Source organism: Bufo gargarizans, chromosome 4 (assembly GCF_014858855.1).
Source record: "Bufo gargarizans isolate SCDJY-AF-19 chromosome 4, ASM1485885v1, whole genome shotgun sequence".
Classification (NCBI taxonomy): domain Eukaryota; kingdom Metazoa; phylum Chordata; class Amphibia; order Anura; family Bufonidae; genus Bufo; species Bufo gargarizans.
The window spans coordinates 112888687-112915191 of NC_058083.1; the positions used below are offsets into that span (position 1 = coordinate 112888687).

The window sequence follows — 26505 nt, forward strand, 5'->3', positions numbered from 1 at the left end:
GGATGTTGATGCAAGGACATCTGTCAGCAGATTTGTACCTATGACACTGGCTGACCTGTTACATGTGCACTTGGCAGCTGAAGACATCTGTGTTGGTCCCATCTTCATATGTGTCTGCATTGCTGAGAAAAATGATGCGTTAATATATGCAAATGAGCCTCTAGGAGCAACGGGGGCGTTGTCGTTACACCTAGAGGCTCTGCTCTCTCTGCATCTGCTGCGCCCTCTCCACTTTGACAGGGCCAGGTATGATGACACTTACACTGGTCCTGTCAATCAAAGTGCTGCAGTTCCAGAGAGAGCTGAGCCTCTAGGTCCGGGATGGCCAGCCTGCGGCTCTCCAGCTGTTGCAAAACTACAACTCCCACCATGCTTTGCTGTAGGCTGTCTGGGCATGCTGGGAGTTGCAGGTTGACCAGCCCTGCTCTAGATGTAACGACAACGCCCTTGTTGCTCCTAGAGGCTCATTTGCATGTATTAAACCTTCATTTTTCTCAGCAATGCGGACACATATGAACATGGGACCAACACAGATGCCTTCAGCTGCCAAGTGCACATGTAACAGGTCAGCCGGTGTCATAGGAACAGATCTGCTGACAGATGCCCTTTAAGACTCCATACTTTCCAGACATTCTGGGGGAGAGTTATCAAAACTGGAGTAAAGTAGAACTAGCTTAGTGCCCCATAGCAACCAATCAGATTCCTCCTTTTATTTTCCAAAGGAGCTTTGCGAAATGAAATATGGAAGCTGATTTGTTGACAGGGTCAACTAAGTCAGTTCTACTTTACACCAGTTTTGATCAATCCGCTCCACTGTATCTTTCTTTGTCTACTGTTTTAATCATGTTTTTCTATATCTATAGGACACTGAGAGTATGGCTGAAGAGAGACAGCGGGCAGTACTGGCCGAGCATCTATCACACCATGTCATGTAAGTATTATTTCATGCCAGGGTGGGCTTGATTTAAATCATAGTTTTCTACATAAAGACTAATTCTTGCTGGTATAACTTATAATATGCAAGTAGATGAAGATTTTTAGAATAACAACTTTTCATATTAGTTTGATTAGGTTGATTCTGTGTTCATAGGTTTGTAGAAGTTAGGATTAAGGTCTTTTTCCCAACTCTGTTCATGCTATAATATTTTTGCTGTGAAGAGGCATGTGATCTCTGCTGAGTCAAATTCAGTTTTGAGAACTGCAAAAGTAAACCAAGCATCTGTGATAATATCTTGTAGGCAGATAAACCACCCAATATTCGTACAAAAACCTCTGGAAGAGCAGGTCATTGTGAATGGATTAATGGAATTTATTTACCAAAAAAGCCTTAGTCTACATAATTAAAAAAACAAATCTTTATTTCATGATGGAATAACCTTTGGATGGTAATATATTTTCCTCAAAAAGCATTTTATATATAAAAAAATCAGATTTAAATAAAAAAAAATCCGGTATTTTTTATTTATTTTAAATCATTGATTTCTATCCACCCTGTTTTGTGCTGGCAGCTCTGCTTCTTTAGTTCTGTTCCCTGTGCTTCGCTATTAGATACTGAGCGCAGGGAAGATGGCAAAGAACAGGACTTCCAGCACTTATCGCTGACAGTAGGTATACAGTAGCAGAACACACTGTCAGCTCTGCTGCGCTCCCTATCTTCCCAGTGTTAAGAGACACACTGGTAGTAAGTGCTATGTAAGCAATGGCAGTTCTCTTCTCTTGCTTCCTTGCGCACAGTAAGAAAAGTGCAGGGAATAGAGCTAAAGGAGCAGATCTGCCAGCAAATCAGACAGGGACACAGCAGAGAGAGAGCACATATAGGGAGCCAGGGACTGGGCTTGTGAGAAGCGGCAGGCTGAGAAGCCTGCCCCTGTATGTTACACACTCTGTTTAGCAATGCCCAGTTAGGCAAGGGCTACACAGCGACACTGGTCACGGCCAGGATCGCTGAGCAGCGGTGACTCCATGGAAATGAATGGGATCGCCGCAGCAGTTGCAAGAAATCCAACACTGCTGGATTTCTTGCTGCTGCCGCAGCGATCCCAGCCATGTCTATGGGATCACCGCTGCTCAGCGATCCTGGCTGGAACAGGTGTCCAGGTGTACCAGTGTAGCCCTTGCCTTAGAGAAGACTTTATACCTTGTTTTCTAGTAAAAAGATGCACATTTCCCTGTGTACTGCAAAAATGCTTATGACCACTATCCCTACACAGCATTAAAAATAACCTGAAATGATAGTTGCACTAGCATTTGATACAGAATGTATATTTTTATATTAGGAAATTGTACAACATATCATACAATGAATATGCTTTGAGAAACCGTGGGACATTTAGGGTCCTTTCATACGACTGTCCGTTTTGCGGATCCACAAAACACGGACAGTGGGCGTGTGCACCCCACATTGTGGTGCGGATCCTTTGAAGTCATGTTGCAGATGAAGAGAGGTCATGCCCTATCTTTTGCAGCGCAGTCGCACACACACCTGGAAGTACAGGGAAGGGCTTCTACGTACTTCCTGGTCTGTGCAGCCGCGCCGCAAAAGGTAGGAGTTTTTAAGGGGAATGGGGCTTCATGACACCTGCAGAATATACTATAACTTTTGCCAGAAAGTGGTGTATGTTATAGCTGAAGTCTATGGCAGCCTGTATCTGGGGCACGGCGTGCATCTCACGCCAGTGCAGGGAGATCAAGACTGGTGTATGGGTACTCCAGTTTCGATAAATGTCCCCCACTGTTTCTTCTAATAGATTACACATAAAGAGGAGCGTATGGCTGCAAGTGTAATATTTACTGATTGATGGCAGGACAGGGGCTTGGAAATACGTCACAGTGAAATGGTAGTGCTGGGTCAATAAGGAAGACACCCCTGTCTGTGTCTTGTTCCATTGTTACACACTTGTAAGTGAAATCCTGTGTATTCAGTGTTGCTGCCTGACAATGAAGAATAGCATGGCGTTGGGTCTCTTTCACGTGAGCGAGTTGTGAACGGACCGCATCAGAACTGAATCTTGACCCGTTCATTTCAGTGGGTCTGTGTACATGAGCGTCGTTGATCACTGATCACCTCTCCGTTCAGGATTTTATGCAGCTCTGGCTCCATAGAAGTGAACGGGGCTTTGCGTGAAAAGAGAAAGGCGTCCGGATCCAATGTGTTTATCACTGATGGTTGCCGGGAGATGTGGTGTTCGTTTGTGCGTAAAAAAGGCTACAGTAAATAGTATATATGATTTGTACACAACTCTGCTCTCAGCAAGCTGATGTCTAGCCCTGTCAATCTAGGGGAGGGGGGAATGTGCAGAGCACAAAGGATGTTACAAAAGTGGTGCTCAACGTGCTCATTTGCATATAAATAAGACGCATGTTTGCTGCAGCTGTTTAGTATACAGACCAAAAAAATGGTATTGCTTTAATTGGCATGATGAGCCCTACCAGGCATTATTCCTGGTTTATTAGGATTGATCATGCTGACAGTCTTTTTTTAATGAGGGAGAAATTGCACTGTTTGCGGGGTACATACTAGTTACTCTAACTTTATGGAAATTTCTTGTGCTGATCACACTGTTATATTTTTCCAGTTATATGAGGATACCTAATGTGTCCCTTTTTTTTTTTTTTTTTTTTTTTTTTTTTATGTTATGGTTAGTAAGAAAATTTATATTATTCTAAGTAACTGCATGTTTTATATATTTTCTGAACATTTAATAAAACTTTTTTTGTACTAATGTTTATTTTAAACATATAATGTATCATATTCGTGTATACCAATATATGATCTTGCTTAACAGCAGGCTGAGTGTATAGACAGCTCTGGGGTCCTTTCTAGGTCCCCACAGCTCACTATACAGGGGTTCTCAGCCCCTGACCACATCACTGGCAAACCCAGTGACCTAGGTTGAAGGAGGTGAGCCTCCTTGTCCCATGTCATGGCAGCTTCAAAGGGTTGAATGACAGGAGCTAGATACCCAAACACCCCCTCTAGGGCTGCACTACACACCTGTGCAGGGCTTATTCTGCGGCACGATAAAAACGCAGCGCTGTAGAAAAAATCCTTTAAGGCTATGTATACTTTTTTTTTTTTTTTTTTTTTTTCTCCCCCCCCCCCCCCCCCCCCAATGTTGAACCCTTTTCTCTGTGCAGCCTTGAGATTCTATAGTAGCAGACTCTGAATTTTAACTTTGTTCTGTCAGGCAGCTCGGTAGACGGCTCCTTATCGCTGACCTCCTAAACACTCTTTATACAGTAGCTCAAATCCTATCTAAGGGTACTTTCACACTAGCGTTTTTTCTTTTCCGGTGCTGAGTTCCGTCCTAGGGGCTCAAATACGGAAAAGAACTGATCAGTTTTATCCTAATGCATTCTGAATGGAGAGTAATCCGTTCAGGATGTCTTCAGTTCAGTCTTTTTGACCAGGCTTTTCAGAAAACCGTAGCATGTTGTATTTTTACCTCCGGCCAAAAATCCTGAACACTTTGACTGAATACCGGATCCGGCCTTTTCCCCATGCCGTGTGTTCAGTCAAACCGGATCCGGCTTTTGCATGTTAAACACGAAAAATGTGAAAAAAAAAAAGTTAGTCCATAAATGGCGGATCTGTTTTTTCGAATGCATTTTTTCATTGTGATCAATATCCTGATCGGGATTCAAACATAATCCGTTTTTCCGGATCCGGCGGGCAGTTCCGGTGTCGGAATTGAACGCCGGATTTAAACAACGCTAGTGTGAAAGTAGCCTTACTGATAAGAATGTGTCTTAAATACATTTTTATGGCATTTTAGTAATTTAGAGGGTCATTAGATGACTGTTAGAAAGTGGAAGAAGAATTCAGTTAACTCTGTGAAAGAACGGCTAATTATTATTATTTTTTTTTTATAAATACCAATTGAAAAAATGATTTTAGCCCAAAAAGAATAAAAAAAAAATTTGCCTCCTGAAGGAGTACATAGCCTTTAAACGTGTAGTACAGGATTTTTCGATTGATGGCCTATCCTAATAGCACCCTTGCCTCTTCCTAGGCCAGTGACATCACATTCATTGGTCACGTGAACTGTGCAAAGCTCAGTCCCATTCAAGTGCACTCAAGAAAACCTTTTTGTGTTATCCTCAGGTGAGTTTATTATCCTCTCACATTTCCATCTTGTGTTATTGCAGCGCCTTGCTCCGCTCTGAGATACCACCATGAGAGCAGAAAGATTTTTGTGGGGCAAGATAGTGGAGCTATTGTGGTAAGTATGGATTGCATCTTTTTTTTTCCACAGAAATTGAGAAGCAGAGCTGCAGCCGTAATGTGGTATTACCCGTAACGGTCTGTGCGAGGGAAACTCTTTGTAGTGTCTCTCTTCTTTGGCACTCGGAGAAGGAGGAAGATTCCAAGTGATGGATTGCCCATGGGTATGCATAAGCCGTAATAGGACCAGATCAGACAACCCCCTTTAAAGAGGCACTCCCAGAAATTTTTGCTATGTGCTGGTATACTTAATTGTTTAACAAGCTTACATATGGATTTATTGATGGTACTATCATGTGACCCCCGCCCCCCGATGATGCCCGCTGAATCCCATAGCGGCTGCTGTGTGGACAGGAAGTCACTTTCTCTATTCATTCTTAGGAGACAGTTTTAACTATAAAGGAGGCGTTTGCGGTGTCTTTTTCATTCTTGACTTCCATTTGGGCTAGGGCTACAGCTCTATGGTGTCGCAAGGTGACACGTGACATACAGCGATTCGACAGCCGTAAAAAAATCCAGACCGGCTGGATTTTGTGTTTCATTTTGTGTGCTGCATTCACTCCACTGACTTCAAATATAAGTCGCAAGCGAGCCGCCTGCAACTTGTCTGTGTTTTGACAGCCAAATCACAGCACTAAGATAGCCGCGCGACAGCAAGTTGCAAACAAGTCGCACATATTTTTGTGTCGCACGACTTTTCTGCCAGTGGCTGTTGCGCAACACGTCACTGTGTAGCCCTAGCCTTTCTTATATTTCCTTACCTACCTCCAGTCTTCCTTACATCTGATATATACACGGCAGATATAGTCCGATATTTGATTGTAACCTGCTTTGGATGTTTCCTATATGTTCCGTATTTCTATTTTAAATTGTAATGCCTTGTTTTCCAAAATACAAATAAATACATAAAGTATATATAATTTTTATTTTATTTTTTTTATCGGGCAGGAGTTTTTGGTCTCTGACGACTTTAACAAAATGAACTTCGTGAAGACTTATCCAGGTAATAATTCTGTTCTGCTTGCTGAAACATTACTAAGTATTCATCTGCAAAGATATTGGTTCAAAAGCAATTAATTCAGTGTAAGTTGATAGCAGTTTTTCTTTTGTGATTATTTAAGTCAAGGCTCTGTATAGTTGTATGTACTAGGGTTGTTTCGGGTATCGAATTTTCAATATCCATTCAATACTTTTGTCCGGTATTGACCTCGATACGGGGATTTGACATTTTTTGATAGTAGGATGCGCTACTGTGCAGTCTAGTATCACAGAGCATGGAGCGCGCTGCTATCAGCGCGCGCCATGTTCCCTTCAGCACAACAGAGGAGTCCCTCTCTCCCTACCCCTGTGCCGCCGCTGCCACCAATGAGAAGAGAGTGGCGAAGGAGGGAAGGGCACCAATGAAAGTTTAACGTTTTTAATACAGATACAGGAGGCTGGGTGCAGAATCGCATAGCCGTCGCCCAGCCTCTGAAAGGAAGCTGCGATCTGCATCGGTTAACCCTGGGGGTTAACTGCTGCTGATCGCAGCTTCCTGTCATAGAGGCTGGGTGACAGCTATGTGATTCTGCTGCCCACACCCAGCCTCCTGTATTAAACTTTAATCATCATTGGTGGCGCAGGGTGCCCCCCCCAGTATTAAAAATATTTGTAGCAGTGGCCACAGGGTCCCCTCTCCCCTCCTCCTCATTGGTGGCAGTGGCAGCTTCTGATCGGAGCCCCAGCTGTGTAATCCTGGGGCTCCGATCAGTTACCATGGCAGCCAGGACGCTACTGAAGCCCTGGCTGCCATGGTAATCTCCCTGCTGCTGTGCGCACTATGCACAGGGCAGCAGGGAGAGTGTGAAGTCCTATTTACCCTAATAGAGCTCTGTTAGGGTGAATAGGGCAAGGGATCAAAAGATCCCAGGTTCTAGCCCCTAAGGGGGGAAATAGTTATTAAATAAACGGTTAAAAAAACAAAACAAAAAAAACGCCAAAATATTAAGTATAAATCACCCCCTTTACCAATTTTACATATAAAATATATAAACAATAAATAAACATATTAGGCTAGTTTCACACTAGCGTTCGGCTGTCCGCTCGTGAGCTCCGTTTGAAGGGGCTCACGAGCGAACCCGAACGCTTCCGTCCAGCCCTGATGCAGTCTGAATGGATGCGGATCCGCTCAGACTGCATCAGTCTGGCGGCGTTCAGCCTCCGCTCCGCTCAGCAGGCGGACACCTGAACGCTGATTGCAGCGTTCGGGTGTCCGCCTGGCCGTGCGGAGGCGTGCGGATCTGTCCAGACTTACAATGTAAGTCAATGGGGACGGATCCGTTTGAAGATGCCACAATATGGCTCAATCTTCAAGCGGATCCGTCCCCCATTGACTTTCAATGTAAAAGTCTGGACGGATCCGCTCAGGCTAATTTTACACTTAGCTTTTTTTTGCCAATATAATGCAGACTGATCCGTACTGAACGGAGCCTCCGTCTGCATTAATATGATCGGATCCGTTCAGAACGGATCCGATCGAACGCTAGTGTGTAGATAGCCTTACATATTTCCACATCCAAAAAGTCCAAACTATAAAATCTATGCAGTGAACGCCGTAACAGATTTGCCATTTTATTTATTTATTTTTTTCGCCTTGTCCCCCCAAAAAATAGGATAGAACTGTTCGATTATGGGCCGGACATTCCATGAAAAGCGGAATGCACGCAGCTTTTTTTGGTGTTTTTTATTTTATTCGCGTGGTATAGAGTATCGCAATACTTTTTTTATGGTATCGAAACCGAATCAAAATTTTAGTATCGACACAACCTTATTGCGTCTCGTAGGTGGATTATAACCAGTTCCACTGACTAAATCATTACTTGTGCTTACCCCGTACAGCTCATCAAAACCGCGTTACAGAGATTGTCTTCTCCCCCGATCCTGAATGGGTCATCAGCACCGGGCATGATAAGTTTCTCATCTGGATGTGCACCCAGAGTGGGTACGTGGTGGGACGGCATGCGTTCGCTTCCTGGGCGTCCTGCCTCCAGTATCCTTTGTATGGATGTTGTTTTATGTTTGACTGTGCAGATGCTGACACATCTGCACAGTCACATGGTTATCCAGGATTGTAAAAATTGTAATTACTTTTATTATTACTATTATCATTATTATTAGAATAGTGCTGCTCTTGCTCATAGGCTAAGTATTACAGCTGAGCCTCACTCATTGAATACTGCAATACCAGACACCATCCAAGATTTATTTATTTATTTTATTATTTTTTAGGGTGGGGGGGCTATTCTGGACTACCCCCTTTAAGGGCTCATGCACACGACCGTATGTATTTTGAGGTCCACAAAAAATACAGATGGCGTCTGTGTGTATTCCGTTCTGCAAAATACGGAACAGCTGGCCCCTAATAGAACAGTGCTATCCTTGTCCGTAATGCGGACAATAGGACATGTTCTATTTATTTATTTTTGCAGAACGGGCATACAGAAATAGAATGCACATGGAGTAACTTCAGTTTTTTTTTTTTTTTTTTTTTTTGCGGACCCATTGAAATAAATGGTTCCACATACGGAACAGAAAAAACAGAACGGACATGGAAAGAAAATACATTTATGTGCATGAGCCCTAAATATGCAGTGCAATCAGTCTTTGGGTGGATTCACACAGGTTTTTGTGGCATGGAGTGTGAGATTAGAGCAAGTAGCTTTTTATAATGATATTTACAAGTAGTTGTCCTTCCGGGGTTGTAAGTGCCTCCTACTGACTTAGTCATTTATGACAGTGGTTATCTTGTGCTGTAAGTTAAAGAAGCACTCCCACTGAATTTTGTATTCTCTGACCTGTTAGAAAGGTACATGATGAGATCTGTAGTGGATGTAATCTTCTTACCAGTGACTGTATTTGTGAGTTATAAGAGTTATAACCTCCCTTCTGATCCTCACCTGTGTCATGTGATCAGCAATCAGACTCACCAAATAACACAGCATCTTATGTGTGGGCAGGAAGTCTGTTTCTCTATGTATTCCTATGGGAGCCTCAATGTCAGTCTCATAGGAATCAATAGAGAAGTAACTTCCTGTCCTGTGTCAGTTGGAGATTGGAGAGTTGGTCACATGACACAGCTAAAAATTGAAAAAACGTATGAGGATTTTTTTTTTTTTTTAATGCTAAACTCCGCACGCACATTCCTGCTTTGATGCTTTCCAGGGCTGAAATTTGCTGTACGCATGATTGCACGTGTGGCGATTGCTGAAGTGACAGTGCATGCGCAAGAACACAGGGCTAGGTGAAATTACATCTCCACAGCCTGGCCCTGTCTATCAAAGCTGGGAGGGCGGGGCTAGGAGGAATGACGCAGAGGCTTTTTCGTGCGCTGTGGGCAACATTGACGCCCCTGGCACCAAACTGGAATAATCCTGGAACGGAGTCACTAATGTGGATTGGGATAAAAACATTTTATTCAGGTTGGCAAAACCTATAGCATAGGGAGGCTGTGGGGACGGGCTCCCTTTAATGTCTTTGTATTTATGGTGGGCGATCCAGGACCCCTAAGCCCTCATCATAGAATACTTAGTTGGCTGTCTGGGTTAACCCAACAAATAAAGTTGTGGCCAATAAAATGATGCATGTGGAAAATGGCTAAACTGTGTCTGGTCCTGAACTGGTTAAGAAAATACCTTGCTAGCAATTTCCTAATGTACTTGTATCACCTCAGTCTCTTTCATTATGAATAGAAATGACCTGGGTGAAAGAAAAAGGCGGCTGCAGGGAGCCGCTTGCATAACTCTCAGGACTTCAATGGTAAGGGCTTCAAGCAAGCATGGCCTCCTCCCGTTTAAAGTGTATGGAGAATGTGGTGGAAGCTGCACCATCTCCTATGGAGATGCCATAAGTGCTTTAAAGAAGTTTTCTGGAATTTTAATAGCTGACCAACACCCCGCACCGCTGCCGATCAGCTGCTTCAGAGTATCGCCAGAAACGCACAGTTCTGTCCGTTGTGTAGTGGACTGGGCTGGTTACTGCGGTGCTGCTCCCTATGAAGTGCTCGGTACACAATGGATGGGGCTGGTTACTGTAGTGCTGCTCCCTATGAAGTGCTCAGTACACAATGGATGGAGCTGGTTACTGTAGTGCTGCTCCCTATGAAGTGCTCGGTACACAATGGATGGGGCTGGTTACTGTAGTGCTGCTCCCTATGAAGTACTCGGTACACAATGGATGGAGCTGGTTACTGCGGTGCTGCTCCCTATGAAGTGCTCAGTACACAATGGATGGAGCTGGTTACTGCGGTGCTGCTCCCTATGAAGTGCTCGGTACACAATGGATGAGGGTGGTTACTGCGGTGCTGCTCCCTATGAAGTACTCCGTACACAATGGATGAGGGTGGTTACTGCGGTGCTGCTCCCTATGAAGTGCTCGGTACACAATGGATGAGGGTGGTTACTGCGGTGCTGCTCCCTATGAAGTGCTCGGTACACAATGGATGAGGGTGGTTACTGCGGTGCTGCTCCCTATGAAGTGCTCAGTACACAATGGATGGAGCTGGTTACTGCGGTGCTGCTCCCTATGAAGTGCTCGGTACACAATGGATGAGGGTGGTTACTGCGGTGCTGCTCCCTATGAAGTGCTCAGTACACAATGGATGGAGCTGGTTACTGTAGTGCTGCTCCCTATGAAGTGCTCAGTACACAATGGATGAGGCTGGTTACTGCGGTGCTGCTCCCTATGAAGTGCTCGGTACACAATGGATGGGGCTGGTTACTGTAGTGCTGCTCCCTATGAAGTGCTCAGTACACAATGGATGGAGCTGGTTACTGTAGTGCTGCTCCCTATGAAGTGCTCGGTACACAATGGATGGGGCTGGTTACTGTAGTGCTGCTCCCTATGAAGTACTCGGTACACAATGGATGGAGCTGGTTACTGCGGTGCTGCTCCCTATGAAGTGCTCAGTACACAATGGATGGAGCTGGTTACTGCGGTGCTGCTCCCTATGAAGTGCTCGGTACACAATGGATGAGGGTGGTTACTGCGGTGCTGCTCCCTATGAAGTACTCCGTACACAATGGATGAGGGTGGTTACTGCGGTGCTGCTCCCTATGAAGTGCTCGGTACACAATGGATGAGGGTGGTTACTGTAGTGCTGCTCCCAATGAAGTGCTCAGTACACAATGGATGGAGCTGGTTACTGTAGTGCTGCTCCCTATGAAGTGCTCAGTACACAATGGATGGAGCTGGTTACTGTAGTGCTGCTCCCTATGAAGTGCTCAGTACACAATGGATGGAGCTGGTTACTGTAGTGCTGCTCCCTATGAAGTGCTCGGTACACAATGGATGGAGCTGGTTACTGTAGTGCTGCTCCCAATGAAGTGCTCAGTACACAATGGATGGAGCTGGTTACTGTAGTGCTGCTCCCAATGAAGTGCTCGGTACACAATGGATGGAGCTGGTTACTGTAGTGCTGCTCCCAATGAAGTGCTCAGTACACAATGGATGGAGCTGGTTACTGCGGTGCTGCTCCCTATGAAGTGCTCAGTACACAATGGATGGAGCTGGTTACTGTAGTGCTGCTCCCTATGAAGTGCTCAGTACACAATGGATGGAGCTGGTTACTGCGGTGCTGCTCCCTATGAAGTGCTCAGTACACAATGGATGAGGGTGGTTACTGCGGTGCTGCTCCCTATGAAGTGCTCAGTACACAATGGATGGAGCTGGTTACTGTGGTGCTGCTCCCAATGAAGTGCTCGGTACACAATGGATGGAGCTGGTTACTGTAGTGCTGCTCCCAATGAAGTGCTCAGTACACAATGGATGGAGCTGGTTACTGTAGTGCTGCTCCCAATGAAGTGCTCAGTACACAATGGATGGAGCTGGTTACTGCGGTGCTGCTCCCTATGAAGTGCTCAGTACACAATGGATGGAGCTGGTTACTGTAGTGCTGCTCCCTATGAAGTGCTCAGTACACAATGGATGAGGGTGGTTACTGCGGTGCTGCTCCCTATGAAGTGCTCAGTACACAATGGATGGAGCTGGTTACTGTGGTGCTGCTCCCAATGAAGTGCTCGGTACACAATGGATGGAGCTGGTTACTGTAGTGCTGCTCCCAATGAAGTGCTCAGTACACAATGGATGGAGCTGGTTACTGCGGTGCTGCTCCCTATGAAGTGCTCAGTACACAATGGATGGAGCTGGTTACTGCGGTGCTGCTCCCTATGAAGTGCTCGGTACACAATGGATGGAGCTGGTTACTGTGGTGCTGCTCCCAATGAAGTGCTCGGTACACAATGGATGGAGCTGGTTACTGTAGTGCTGCTCCCAATGAAGTGCTCAGTACACAATGGATGGAGCTGGTTACTGCGGTGCTGCTCCCTATGAAGTGCTCAGTACACAATGGATGGAGCTGGTTACTGTAGTGCTGCTCCCTATGAAGTGCTCAGTACACAATGGATGGAGCTGGTTACTGTAGTGCTGCTCCCTATGAAGTGCTCGGTACACAATGGATGGAGCTGGTTACTGTAGTGCTGCTCCCTAATGAAGTGCTCAGTACACAATGGATGGAGCTGGTTACTGTAGTGCTGCTCCCTATGAAGTGCTCAGTACACAATGGATGGAGCTGGTTACTGTAGTGCTGCTCCCTATGAAGTGCTCGGTACACAATGGATGGAGCTGGTTACTGTAGTGCTGCTCCCTATGAAGTGCTCGGTACACAATGGATGGAGCTGGTTACTGTAGTGCTGCTCCCTATGAAGTGCTCGGTACACAATGGATGGGGCTGGTTACTGTAGTGCTGCTCCCAATGAAGTGCTCAGTACACAATGGATGGAGCTGGTTACTGCAGTGCTGCTCCCTATGAAGTACTCGGTACACAATGGATGGGGCTGGTTACTGTAGTGCTGCTCCCAATGAAGTGCTCAGTACACAATGGATGGAGCTGGTTACTGTAGTGCTGCTCCCTATGAAGTGCTCAGTACACAATGGACAGCGCTTTATAGGTCTGGCACTGGAGCTACTCTGAAACAACGGATCGGCAGGAGTGCAGGGTGTCAGTACCCATCGGTTTTATCCTGAGCAGATCCTGAAACGCTCTGTATCACTCGTGTAAAGAGGCCTTACTCTGAAATTTTTGGGAAAGTGCGGTTCAGGAATAATTATACATAAAATATTTGCATAAACTTATTGTGGGGGGGGTTGCTGTTGGCTCCATTTTGCTACGTGCGACCTGAAGCCAGATGATCCCTAACAACCCTTGTACAGGTATGATGAAGAAACGAAATACGCTTTTGTAGGCGATTTTGCCGGCCAGATTACCCTGTTGAAGTTGGAAAAAGAAAACTGCACTGTCATCTCGACCCTGAAAGGTCATGAAGGTAAGTTCAGATGCAGTCCTTTCCTTGGCCTCAAAGCAAAGGGTAATAACATTTATATTTTGGCCAAAAAGCAGCCGTCTGCCCATTCAGTGGATTTTATACACTGCGGTATGGCCTGAAATCCAGTGTAAAATCTGCAGGTCACATGTGGATTTTTCAGCATATTTCAGTGTGGACTTTGCTGTGGATTTCATCCATTGTATACAACGGAGTTAAAGGGATTGTGTCACTTCAGCAAATGGCATTTATCATGTAGAGAAAGTGAATACAAGGCACTTACTAATGTATTGTGATTGTCCATATTGCTTCCTTTGTTGGCTTGATTCATTTTCCCTCCATTATACACTGCTCATTTCCATGGTTTTGACCACTCTGCAATCCAGCCAAGGTGGCCGTGCTTGCATATTATAGGAAAAAGTTCTGCATTATGCGAGCTCCCATGGTCCCGGCCACCAGAGAGGCTGGTGCTTTTTCCTATAGTGCTCAAGGGGGGCCACCGCTACTGGATTGCAGGGTGGTTATAATCCCTGGAAATAATGGAAAAATGAATCCAGCCAGCAAAGGAGGCAATATGGACAATCGCAATACATTAGTAAGAGTTTTGTATTAAAGGGGTTCTGCAGTTTGTTTAAACTGATGATCTGTCCTCTGGATAGATCATCAGCTTCTGATCGGCAGGGGTCCGACACCTGGGACCCCCACCGATCATCTGTTTGAGAAGGCTGCGGCTCTACTGCCAGCGCCGCTGCCTTCTCAAACAGCTGATCGGCGAGGGTCCTGGGTGTCGGACCCCCGCCGATCAGAAGCTGATGATCTATCCAGAGGACAGATCATCAGTTTAAACAAACTGCAGAACCCCTTTAACTTTCTCTACATGATAAATGCCATTTGCTGAAGTGAGACAACCCCTTTAAGTCTATGGCATTTCTGAATTCTGCACTAATAAGGCTTTAATTCTCCCCCCCCCCCCCCCCCCCCGTAGTGGATTGTGTCACGGATTACAACCATTGCACAGTAATTGTAGGGAGGACCGCTAATACACTGTGTGGGCACATAGCCTAGACTTGGAGTTGTCACCATTCATAAAATGTTATTTCTGTCGTGGATGGTACCATAACCTTTTACTTCAATGCAGAACAAGTGCGGAATACTGTTTTAAGGCCTCATCTACATGACCGTATTGGTTTTGTGGTCTGCAAATCACGGATCCTCAAAATACACATGTGGTGCGTGTGCTCTCTGCATTTTTTGTGGACCTGTTGAGTTAAATGGGTCTGTGGTTTACATTTTGTTTACATACCTTATTTTTTTGTGGAATGCACATGCGTATGTGCAAAGTACATGGATCATCCACGTGCTTTCCGCATCCATATGTCCGTTTTGCAAAAAGATAGAACATGTCCTATACTTGTGCACTTTTGCGGAATGCAAAAAACAAATGGTCGTGTGCATAAGACCTGAAATGGATCTTCTTACCAGGAGATAGAATCGCTGCTTCTCGAATACTATAAGTGTTACAACTGGCAGATGGTGCTAAAAGCTAGGAACCTGTCAGTGGTAGGATGGATGGATGGTGCTATAAGCTAGGAACCTGTCAGTGGTAGGATGGATGGATGGTGCTATAAGCTAGGAACCTGTCAGTGGTAGGATGGATGGATGGTGCTATAAGCTAGGAACCTGTCAGTGGTAGGATGGATGGATGGTGCTATAGTGCTATAAGCTAGGAACCTGTCAGCTAAAATTATTCAATACTTTATATATATATATATATATATATATATATATATATATATATATATATATATATATAAAAATTATTTTTTTTTTATTGGTTTTCAAAAGTATTTCAGTAAATTAAAACCAAGATTATCATGCATAATGAAACGCATTACACTGATTGAATAGCATCACGTGTAAAACATAGCCAGGGTGCATCATAAAACATACCCTAACCCCTCCCTCGGAAATTATCCTATTCTGTATGTTTTAAGTTTGGCTGCATCCATGTGTAATTGCATTTGGTATAGTTAGTAAGCCGACCACAAGCCCAGCATTGGGAATACTCCATAATGTTGAAAAGTATTCTTTGCTGACACATGAAAAGTCGTGCATGGTTATTCTAACCTAATCCTAAAATGCCTGCCAGGTGGAATTATCCGACTGAGGATATCCTTACGGAATTGGAATCCGTGAAAATCCTGTTTGTTAAACTATTTGCTTATGACCTTTTACATATTCTGTGTTAACCAGGGGTATGTTACTATTATAGGGCATTTCCCAGATGCAATTTCAGTCAATTACTTCAGATCTGTTTTTATGCTCTGCTTCCCCGAATTTTTCTTGTCTGCAGACATGGGCTGGTTGGTCGTGGGGTTTACAGACTGCTCCCATCGGACCAGACCCTGTGCTTATTGACTGCATATCCCAACACAGTCACACTAGTGACTCTACTTTGTCTTTTTAGGAAGCATCTCTTGCCTTTATTGGGACCCTGTTCAGCGGTATCTGTTTTCGGGTTCATCTGATCACAGCATTATCTTGTGGGACATTGGAGGGAGGCAAGGACGATCGCTGATCCTTCAAGGACACCAGTAAGAATTTCACAATTCACTGCTTTGTCATGACTGGCGTATTACTGCTCCGAGAAAGTGTTTGAACACTGTTTGCTGTCAGTAAGCCAAGCACTCGCCGTAATTTAGTTCAGAGGCCACTTTGAAGCTGTTGAATGACTAATTGACTCGTGCATTTTGCCACGCTTGACTGGATCACTTTAAAAGAGCAAAGGCTGGATGAAGCATGTAGCCAACAGCCACCATCGACCGTAGCACATTATATAGTATTGGGAAGACGCTTGTGCGCTTCAGTTCACTAATACCGTAGATGTATTGGATGCAGATGCTGGAGAGAAGGTTATGGGGTAAATAATAAGTCTCCTCTATATTTTAGTGATAAGGTACAAGGTCTGTGCTATCTTCAGCTCTCCCGGCAGCTGGTCTCCTGTTCAGTCGATGGAGGAATATGTGTTTGGAATATGGATATAGAAAGAGAAGAGGTAACAGAACATTTCAGTGCTGGACTGTTTTATGCATCTGTTGTCTATGTAAAGAAAAGCAGCCTATGGTAATGCAACAGAATTGATTCTGGGAACGAATATGGTGCCATACAGAAGCACTTTATGGCAGAAGTCTTCCTGGAATAACATCTCCCATGTTTTCTGTAGGCTCCTCAGTGGTTAGAAAGTGACTCCTGCCAGAAGTGTGCCCAGCCCTTTTTTTGGAACATAAGGCAGATGTGGGACACACGGACTCTGGGGTTACGCCAGGTAGGATGACAGAAAGGAGGATCTCTCTGATTTATTTCTGTACTTTTGCCCAAAGTGCTTGTGTCCTACTTCTTGACCTGATGAAGCTTTGTCCTCCTCCCCATGTCTGTTTAGCATCACTGCAGGAAATGCGGTCAGGCAGTCTGTGCGAAGTGCAGCTCCAAGAGATCCAGCTACCCCATTATGGGCTTTGAGTTCCAGGTGCGGGTCTGTGACTCCTGCTATGAGAGCATAAAAGACGAGGAGTGAGTATCATGAAAACCTGCTTTCCTGTTTTCTCATATTAATAAAGAAATGTGGTTAACCCTGTGGTGGATAACACTTCCTTAGGCATTGTGGCTGCCTTCCGGGAGAGCCTGTGAGATCCAGCTCCCTGGATCTCGCAGGCAGGAAGGCTGTAAGTGTATTACAGTGTGTAATACACTTACAGCCAATGCATAACAATACAGAAGTATTGTCATGCATTGTCAAGGAGATCAGACCCCCAAAAGTTGAAGTCCCAGAGTGGGACAAAAAATAAAGTGAAAAAAATAGTTTTCCAAAAATAAAATTTAAGTTTCAAGTAAAAATAAAAATATTCTTTTGCTAAAATAAAGGGAAAAAATTGTAAAAGAGGGGGGGGGGGGGGGAAGAGGCATATTGGGTATTGTCGTGTCTGTATCGACCGGCTCTATAAAACTATCACATGACCTAACCCCTCAGGTGAACACTGTCCAAAAAATTAAATAAAAACTGTGCTAATTTTTTTTGTCACCTTACATCACTAAAAGTGCAACACTAAGCGACCAAAAAGGCGTATACCCCCAAATTAGTACCAATCTAACAGTCGCCTCATCCCGCAAAAAATGATCCCCTATCTGAGACAATCGCCCAAAAACTAAAAAAATATATGGCTCTCAGACTATGGAGACACTAAAACATGATTATTATTATATTATTTTTTTTGTTTCAAAAATATCATTGTGTTAAACTAAAAAAAACAAAAAAAAAAAACATGTTTTAGAAAATTTTTTTAAAAAAATTTGCTATCTGGTTTTAAACGGTAGATAGAATTTTTGGTGAGACATTTCCTTTAATAATTGCTGCTTGCCATAGATTCTTTGCCTACATCCCAATGTTTTAATTGACTGATATAGCTGTATTTTAAGGGAATTGGAGGTATAGTTGTCAGCCAAGCTGACGCGAATGTCAGCAGAAGCTATTCCATCATTCACATGTGCACTAATAACAATCTTTTTACCTTTTTTTTTTTTTTTTTTTTTCAAAAAACATTTTATTTCATTTCCGAAAAATTATTCAGACATAGATGTCCATATAAGAATGTGTGCATTTCACATGTCTCAGGTATCATACTATATCAATGATTTCCTGTCTTTCAAATTTCACAATATCACATAAACTGACATTGACAATGTACAGAGCATTAAGTCTGAGAAGTAATTGATGCATAAAGAAGTAATAACCTTATTATAACCACTTTTTAACCCCACTCCCCCCCAACCCATACTGTCTGGATGTACCTCCTCCCTTATACTATTGTTACCTTGTCTTTACACCTATCAATCGGATTAAGCAAGCCTAAAATAAACCTCCTACTTCTATTCCTCATAATCATGAAACTTTTTCAACTTTCCTAAAGTGCCTCTAATATCTTTCTGTAAGTTACCTTTTGATTTTTATTTGTTTAGTCGAACATCGCTGGCCACATTCCATGAGGGTAAACACAACATCTGCTTTATGACTATGGATATTTCCAGGGGGCTTATGGTTACGTGTGGCACAGATCGGCTAGTCAAGGTATGCTTTTTTTTTTTTTAGGAGGCTTGAAAGTTTGTGAGCCCTTCAGAAATTTCTATATTCCTGCATAAATTTGACCTAAAACTACATCAGATTTTCACACAAGTCCTAAAAGTAGATAAAGATAATCAAATAATCAAATCAAACAAAATATTAGACTTGATCATTTATTTGATGGTAATGATCCAGTAATCGCATGTCTGAGTGGCAAATATACGTGAAACTTTAAAGGTGAAATGAGAATGGGGTATTTTCAGTCATTGGGGTGACATTCAGGTGTGAATGGGATAACCTGTTTTATTTAAAGAACAGGGATCTATCAAAGTCTGATCTTAACAACAAGTGCTTGTGGAAGTGCATCATGGCATGAACAAAGGAGATTTCTGAGGATCTCAGAAGAAGAGTTGTTGGTGCTCATTAGGCTGGAAAAAGTCACAAAACCATCGCTAAAGATTCTGGACTCCATGAATCCAAGTCAGACGGCCTGTGTACAAATGGAGGAAAAGACCATTATTACCCTTTCCAGGAGTGGTCGACCAACAAAGATGACGCCAAGAGCAAGCTCCAGAAGGTCACAAAGTAACCCAAGATAACCTATAAGCAACTAAAGTCCTTTCCCACATTAACTAATGTTAATGTCCATTAGGACACAGAACAACAATGGTGTGCATGGCAGTATTGCAAGAAAGGAGCAGCTGCTCCCCAAAAGATCATTGCTTCCCATCTCAGCGCTCCAGACTAAAAAAAAAAACATCAGGGAGCCATTGGCTCCTAACCTGAAAAATTTAGGAGCCAAATTAAATTTTTAGTTGCCAAATTGGAAAAATGGATATAATAAAAATAAAAAAAACATTTCTTACCTGGGGCTTTTGATTCGATTTCGACACCATAAAAAAGTATTGCGATACTCTATACCACGTGAAAAATATAAAACGCCAAAAAATCTGTGTGCATTTTTTGGAACGTCTGGACCATAATAGAACAGTCTGATCCAAATTTTTGTCAGGACAAGGTGACTAAAAAATGGCAAATTGCTTGTTTTAATTTTTTTTCTGTTATGGCGTTGACCGCATAGGAGATATTTTTAAATAGTTCACACTTTTCCGTGCGTGGCGATATGTAATATGTTTTTTTTTTTTTTTTATTGTTTATATATTTTATATGTAAAGTTGGGAAAGGGGGCAATTTTAAACTTTAGTTTTTATTTACTAACGATAGAGCTCTATTAGGGTGAATAGGACCTCACTCTCCCTGCATAGTACACACAGCAGCAGGGAGCTTACCATGGTAGCCAGGGCTTCAGTAGCGTCCTGGCTGCCATGGTAACCGATAGAGCCCCAGGATTACACTGCTGGGGCTCCGATTAGAAGCGGCCACTGCCACCAATGAGGAGGAGGGGAAGGGGACTCTGGCCATTGCCACCAATGAGGAGGAGGGGAAAGGAGACCCTATGGCCACTGCCACAATTGTTATAATACTGGGGTTGGGGGGGGGGGGGGGGCGCACTGCGCCACCAATGATTATACTTTATAATACTGGGATTGGGGGGGGTGCACTGTGCCACCAATGAATATAGTTTATGCCTGAATACAAAGCCAGTTGGTGCCGGTCATATCCCATACCCGGCCTCTATGACTGCGCGCTGTGATCCGCCGCAATTACCCCCCAGTTGCCGCACCTGAGGGCTTAATTGCGGCGGATCGTGGAATGCAGTAATAGAGGCTGGGTGCCGGGTATGGGATATGGCCGGCATCCGCAGCCTGCGTTTGTATTTAGGCATAAACTATATTTATTGGTGGTGCAGTGGCCACAGCCCCTCCCCTCCTCCTCTCTGCTATCAGTCCATTTGTGGCAGCGGCACAGGGGGGAGGGACTGCCTCCTTCTCACCCGTGCTGTTAAGGAGAACATGGTACGTGCTGACAGCAGCGCCTCCCATGTCAGTTCAACTCCTGTGTGAAAAAGGCAGAGCAGTGGAGGGTCTAGGCGGAAATGGCGACAAGACTACAAAGTCGCCATTTTGCAATTCTAAGTTGCATTGGCGACTATTTTGGTCGCCATCTGGAGGCCTGCATCTGCAGTTTGCTAAAGATCATTGGAACAAGCCAGAAGACTGTTGGAACAATGAGTTTTGAATTACACCAGCTAAAAATACAATAGAAAAATGTTAGGCCATCTGTCTGTGAGCTCGATCACAAGAAAACGTGGGTCATTCAGCAAGACGACGACCCAAACCTCACAAGTCATTCTACTAAAGAATAGTTAAAGAAGAATAAAGGTAAAATTCTGGAATGGCCAAGTCAGCGTCCTAACCATAATCCAATAGAAATGTTGTGGAAGGATCTGAATCAGCTCATAGGAGGAAACTCTCCAACATAACAGAGTGGAGGCTGTTTTGTAGAGGAATGGGCTAACATTCCTCCAAACCAATGTGCAGGATTAATAATCAACAATTAAGGCCTAGTTCACACTTTTTTTTTCTTTGTGTTCCGTATACGGAACCATTCATTTCAATGGTTCCGCAAAAAAAAAAAAAAAAAAAGGAATGTGTTCCGTATGCATTTCGTTTCCGTTTTTCCGTTCCGTTGAAAGATGGAACATGTCCTATATTTGGCTGCAAATCGCATTCCGTGGCTCCATTAAAGTCAATGGGTCCACAAAAAAAACTGAACACATACGGAAATGCATCCGTATGTCTTCCGTATCCGTTCCGTTTTTGCTGAACCATCTATTGAAAATGTTATTCCCAGCCCAATTTATTTCTATGTAATTACTGTATATGCCATATGGAAAAACGGAAACACAATGGAACTCAAAAACGGAACAACTGATCCGTGAAAAACGGACTGCAAAAAACTATAAAAGCCATACGTTCGTGTGAACTAGGCCTAACGGAAACATTTAGTTTCTGTTATAGCTCCAAAAGGGGGTCACACCAGATACTGAATGCAAAGGTTCACATACTTTTTGGCACGCGGACATGTTATATTAGATCATTTTCCTCAATAAATAAATGACCAAGTATAATATTTTTGATTATCTTTAGCTACTATTAGGACTTGTGTGAAAAACGTAAGTAGGTCAAATTTATGCAGAAATATAGAAAATATGTTCCCTAGTTGAAAATATTCGTTTTCCATTCAATCAAGAGACACGTTGGATTATTTAGGCAAAAGACTGACAACATATGGGTAATTTAGGACTATATTAATTTGGGAAAGCCATTCAAATGAAGGAATCGGTGGTTATCAAAGGATATCTGCCGTTAAATCAGATATGCTGCCTTATCAAAAGTCACCATGTTACAGTTTCTTTCTGCTAGTCGTCCAAACATCACAAAAATGTTGTTAAAATCCTGGAAAACCTCTTTAGGGTCCTTTCACATGACTGTATGGCTGCCATGCCTGTGTTGCGGAGTGCAAACAGCGGGTCTGCAATACATGGGCATCGGCCTTGTGAACTCTGTGCTGCTGACTTGAATGGGTCTGCGATGCGGTCTGGAGGCATGGATCCGAAGTCGCAGAAACACTCTAAACCCTTCCGTGGGCATTCGGGTCCGTGCCTCAGCACTGTAAAAGATTAGGGAATGTCCTATCTTTTGCCATATTTTGGGGATCGCGACCCACCGCAGCATGGAGTTCACACAGCCAGTGTCTGTGTTTTGCCGTTTGCTATTTACGGTCCGCAACAAGGACATGGCGGCCGTACAGTTGTTTGAATGGGCCGAGGAACGAGCCATCCCATGGAAGTGAATGGGTTGGCTTCTTGTAATTAAGCCTGCTCACCCCTGCGATGTTAATGGTGAGCAGGTTAACAATAAATAAATGGCAGTTTGCGTGGCCTTCTCATCAAACAGCTGATTGGCAGGGGTGTCGGATGCCGCCGATCTGATATTGATGACCGATCCTCAGGATAGGCCATCAATAAAAATATTTCAGAAAATCCCTTTAAAATTTGATTTGTCAGTTTTGGATGAGTCCCAGGTTAGCAGACTGCGGACTGCCTGTTGACTATAAATGTCTGGACGGCCTGTATGTATCATACATCAGCCCCAGCAAATACACTAACATTTACGCCTGTTTCCTGGAGTAAATGATGATTGAAATCTACTCAGACTCCTATCTAGGAGCATGGACTGGTGGAAGATGTAGCCAGTTTATAATATACTCAGAATTACATGAGAGATGTGATCATTTTAAAGGGGTTGTCCTATGAAAAATAAATTTATAGTTTTCAAATCAGCAACTGGATCTGAATCCTTTTGTAATTGGATGTCATTAAAAATTTAGCATAGTTATTCAATAAAATGTATCTGTGTAGCGCCACCTGCAGTTGTCTTATTTCTTTGACCGGCTCACTGAGAAGGCCGCACGTGCTCAGTTCCATCCTTCAGCTGCCTCCTGAGCTGTGATGGGGAGAGCTGCAGCAGAATGGACACGCCCCCTTAGCTGCAGCAGGGAAGACACTCCCCCTGAGCTGTCATCTAGATCAGTGTTTCCCAACTAGTGTGCCTCCAGCTGTTGCAAAACTACAACTCCCAGCATGCCTGGACAGCCTTTGGCTGTGCGGGCATGCTGGGAGTTGTAGTTTTGCAACAGCTGGAGGCACACTGGTTGGGAAACACTGATCTAGATATAAATCTAGCAGAGCAATGAATGGGGAGATCTCTGATTCCACGAGAGGTACAGGGCTGGTTCTAGCTTTGTTGGAAAGTATGTACTATATGGTTTCTGATAACCCCTTTAACTGATGCATAATGTATTGTTCTATGCATAAAGTAGAAATGTAACATTTTGCCTTTTCTATCGTGTAGATCTGGGACATGACACCGACCGTGGGTTGCAGTTTGGCGACTGGCTTTTCTCCCCGTTGATACAGATGACTTTGACATGTCCAGAATGCACCTTATGTACAGCTGCGTACGTGCACATCGGCTCATCCTGGGCAGCGCCCATTACTTCTCTGATTCAGTTGTATGTATGGAAGCAAAGCAATGCAACAGCTCTCCTGAACAAGGAAGAGGTGCCTTATCTCCACATACCTGCGCATCATTACCTTCAACCATGCTTCAGCCCACGCTACTGGAATTATAACAAGCGGTTTCCTGCGTAAGCACTAGAAAACGGAAGAATTCCAGCAGAAGGAGCCACCAGCCTTTAATTGCTGCCTATAGAATGGTATTCATTGTGCACCAAAATGGATTACCTCAAAACTTTAGTGTTTTACCTATCTGCTCCCACAAATCTTAGCGTAAGCCTCACCCGAATGTTTTTAGGCATACATGGTCCAGTAACTTTGCACACTGTGGGTGTACATACAGGTTTTCGTCTGGTGGTTAGATGCCAGTGCTTGTGCTGTTGACTGTAGCTCATCGTATGTAGTTTATATTGTGTCACTGGGTAAGAAATGTAGATGAAGTATATTTGTAATATGCTCCGTTTTACAGAACTGTGAAATTGTTCTTTCGTTATGGGACTGATTTCTTAGTGAGTTTTTGACGTTTGGTTCGAATGTATAGTTCCTATATGAGCAAAGGGTAAGGTTATCAAACTACATGCACTGCTTCCTTTACTTGGTGTCCTTTGGCGCTTGGCAGGATGATCCCTTTTTATGTCATTTTAATCCTGTCTGTTTTACCTACTTATGTCAACGCTCAAAACCTCTTGAGTCCCCCTATTTTTCAGTCCCTCTAATGGGACACAAATGTTTAAAATGATAATAGTTGGCACTTATTATTGTATTGTCATCCACTGCTCCACCTATTCCCACGTTGTAATCCAAAGGATGACCCAGGAGACATTAATTTATCTCCAATTCATTGCTACTTCAGCTAAAACAATATTTTTGGAATGTGGTAGTATTGGAGGCTTCTCGGATTGAGAAGTGGATGGTAAGGTAGAAACTTTTTATGTTCTTAAAGGGGGTATTCCGTTTATTTCGTTGTGGTTTATATAATCGGAAATTATGCATTTTTTTTTTATAGCCTACATATATTCAAATTCTGCTTCCATACATGTCTTATATCAGGCAGTTGACCCCTGTATGCAGTAGAATGGTATAGCCCATGTATCGGTCCTATGTAATGCATCCATGGCCTAACCAAAACCTGGCATCAGTCTCGTCACATCAGGAAATCCATGACATTCAGTAAGTAGCAGTATTACATGACCTACATGGTCAGCACACATTCATGTGATAAGTAAATAGGACTTGAGGTGGAATAACTATATTTTTGTATTGTAATTATTGCAGTTGCTACATCACTATGTATTCACATGGCTGTTTCTAGGTGATTTGTAAAATGGCTGCCTGTCTCTAGGTGATGCTGTCATGTTTATAAAGTTTAGTGTAAAAAAAACACAATGCAGATCTGCTTCTATACAGATACTGACAGACATGATGCGAAGCTGCTGCAGTCAGTAATACTGTATATAATGTACATGTTCTTTCCACTACTTCAGTACACTACTATTCACCTATTAGATGCTTGGGCCATTAACTGAAAGCGAGGTCACATGACACATGTGAGGGTCATAGGACTGACGCCATGTTTAGTCCTATCCAGCTCTCCTGCGGATGCATTTTACAGGACTAAAATGGGCTGTACATATTATTTTTTTTAAAACCGTCTAAGGCAGGAATGTTCAACCTTCAGGCTTCCAGCTGTTGTAAAACTAAAACTTCCACCATGCCCTTCTGTAGGCTGTCCGGGAATGATGGGAGTTGTACTTTTGCAACAGCCGGATGGAGCATGCATGGCCTAAGGCATCTTTAAAGGCTATGTACACCTTCAGAGGCAATTTACTGCATGTCGCTCATTTTTGGCTAAAATAATTTTTACAATTGGCCTTTTATTAAAAATATTGAGCTGTTCTGTCACAAAGGGTTACCTGTTTTTCTAGCTGTGTGACTGGTACTTGCATTTTCACTTTGTTCCTGTCTTCCAATAAACCTAATCTCTGAACTACTGAGAGGTCATAAACACTTATTTAAGTCACATTCTTAGGCCCCATGCACACGGCCGTGTTTCACAGCCGTGTGCGGGCCGTGGAACCGCGGCCTGGATCTCCTCTGAGTGCAGGAGCGCACGGCGTCACTGGTTGCTATGACGCCGTGCGCTCCCTGCTGCCGGCACAGTACAGTAATACACTGGTATAGATCATACCAGTGTATTACTGTATTGCGGCGGCAGCAGGGAGCGCACGGCGTTATAGCAACCAGTGACGCCGTGCGCTCCTGCTCTCAGGAGGGATCCAGGCCACGGTTCCACGGCCCGCACACGGCTGTGAAACACGGCCGTGTGCATGGGGCCTTAAGATGAGAACGGAGCTATAATGAGTGTATAGGAGGTCATAGAGCAGAGATAAGAAGTCTGCCTGCTCCTGGTCCGACGGAAAAGACAGAAAATCCAAAGGGTTCTAGAGCATGTCAGCTCTGTACAGAAAAAGAATGTCATATTTTTAATAAGGACCAATTTTAAAGAATTATTTTTAGCTCAAAATGAGTACAATGCAATAATAACAACAACAAAAAACGGAACCCAAAGGTGTACATAGCCTTTAAGTCATTGCCTAGTCAAAGATGGCGAGGTTTAGAAACCTTTTGAAAGCAAATACTAACTAGAATGGGTTTCTGTCCCCTAGTACTTATGACTAGGGATGAGCGAATTTCATATTTTGAAGTTCGTGTGCGGGTTTGTGTTGTGGAATTTACTGAATTGCGTTATGGATTCCGTTACCACGGACCATAACTCAATTCCGTAATGGAATGCCCTTAGAGGCATTCCGTTATTCATTCCGTCATAATA

The 26505-nt window shown here is 43.6% G+C and overlaps 1 protein-coding gene across 1 annotated transcript in view; it reads left to right on the top strand.

Annotated features, from left to right (window-relative positions):
- The window catches only part of WDFY1 (WD repeat and FYVE domain containing 1), a 32696-nt gene extending 7031 nt beyond the window's left edge, over positions 1-25665 (top strand). The window contains exons 2-12 of the mRNA XM_044289660.1: positions 864-931; positions 5149-5222; positions 6173-6227; positions 8102-8252; positions 13469-13581; positions 16046-16172; positions 16528-16633; positions 16802-16903; positions 17018-17148; positions 18592-18700; positions 23512-25665. Of these exons, the coding sequence (XP_044145595.1) occupies positions 864-931; positions 5149-5222; positions 6173-6227; positions 8102-8252; positions 13469-13581; positions 16046-16172; positions 16528-16633; positions 16802-16903; positions 17018-17148; positions 18592-18700; positions 23512-23571 (1096 nt within the window). The 3' untranslated portion in view covers positions 23572-25665. The remainder of the gene's footprint in view (positions 1-863; positions 932-5148; positions 5223-6172; positions 6228-8101; positions 8253-13468; positions 13582-16045; positions 16173-16527; positions 16634-16801; positions 16904-17017; positions 17149-18591; positions 18701-23511) is intronic.
- Positions 25666-26505: the final 840 nt, after the last annotated feature.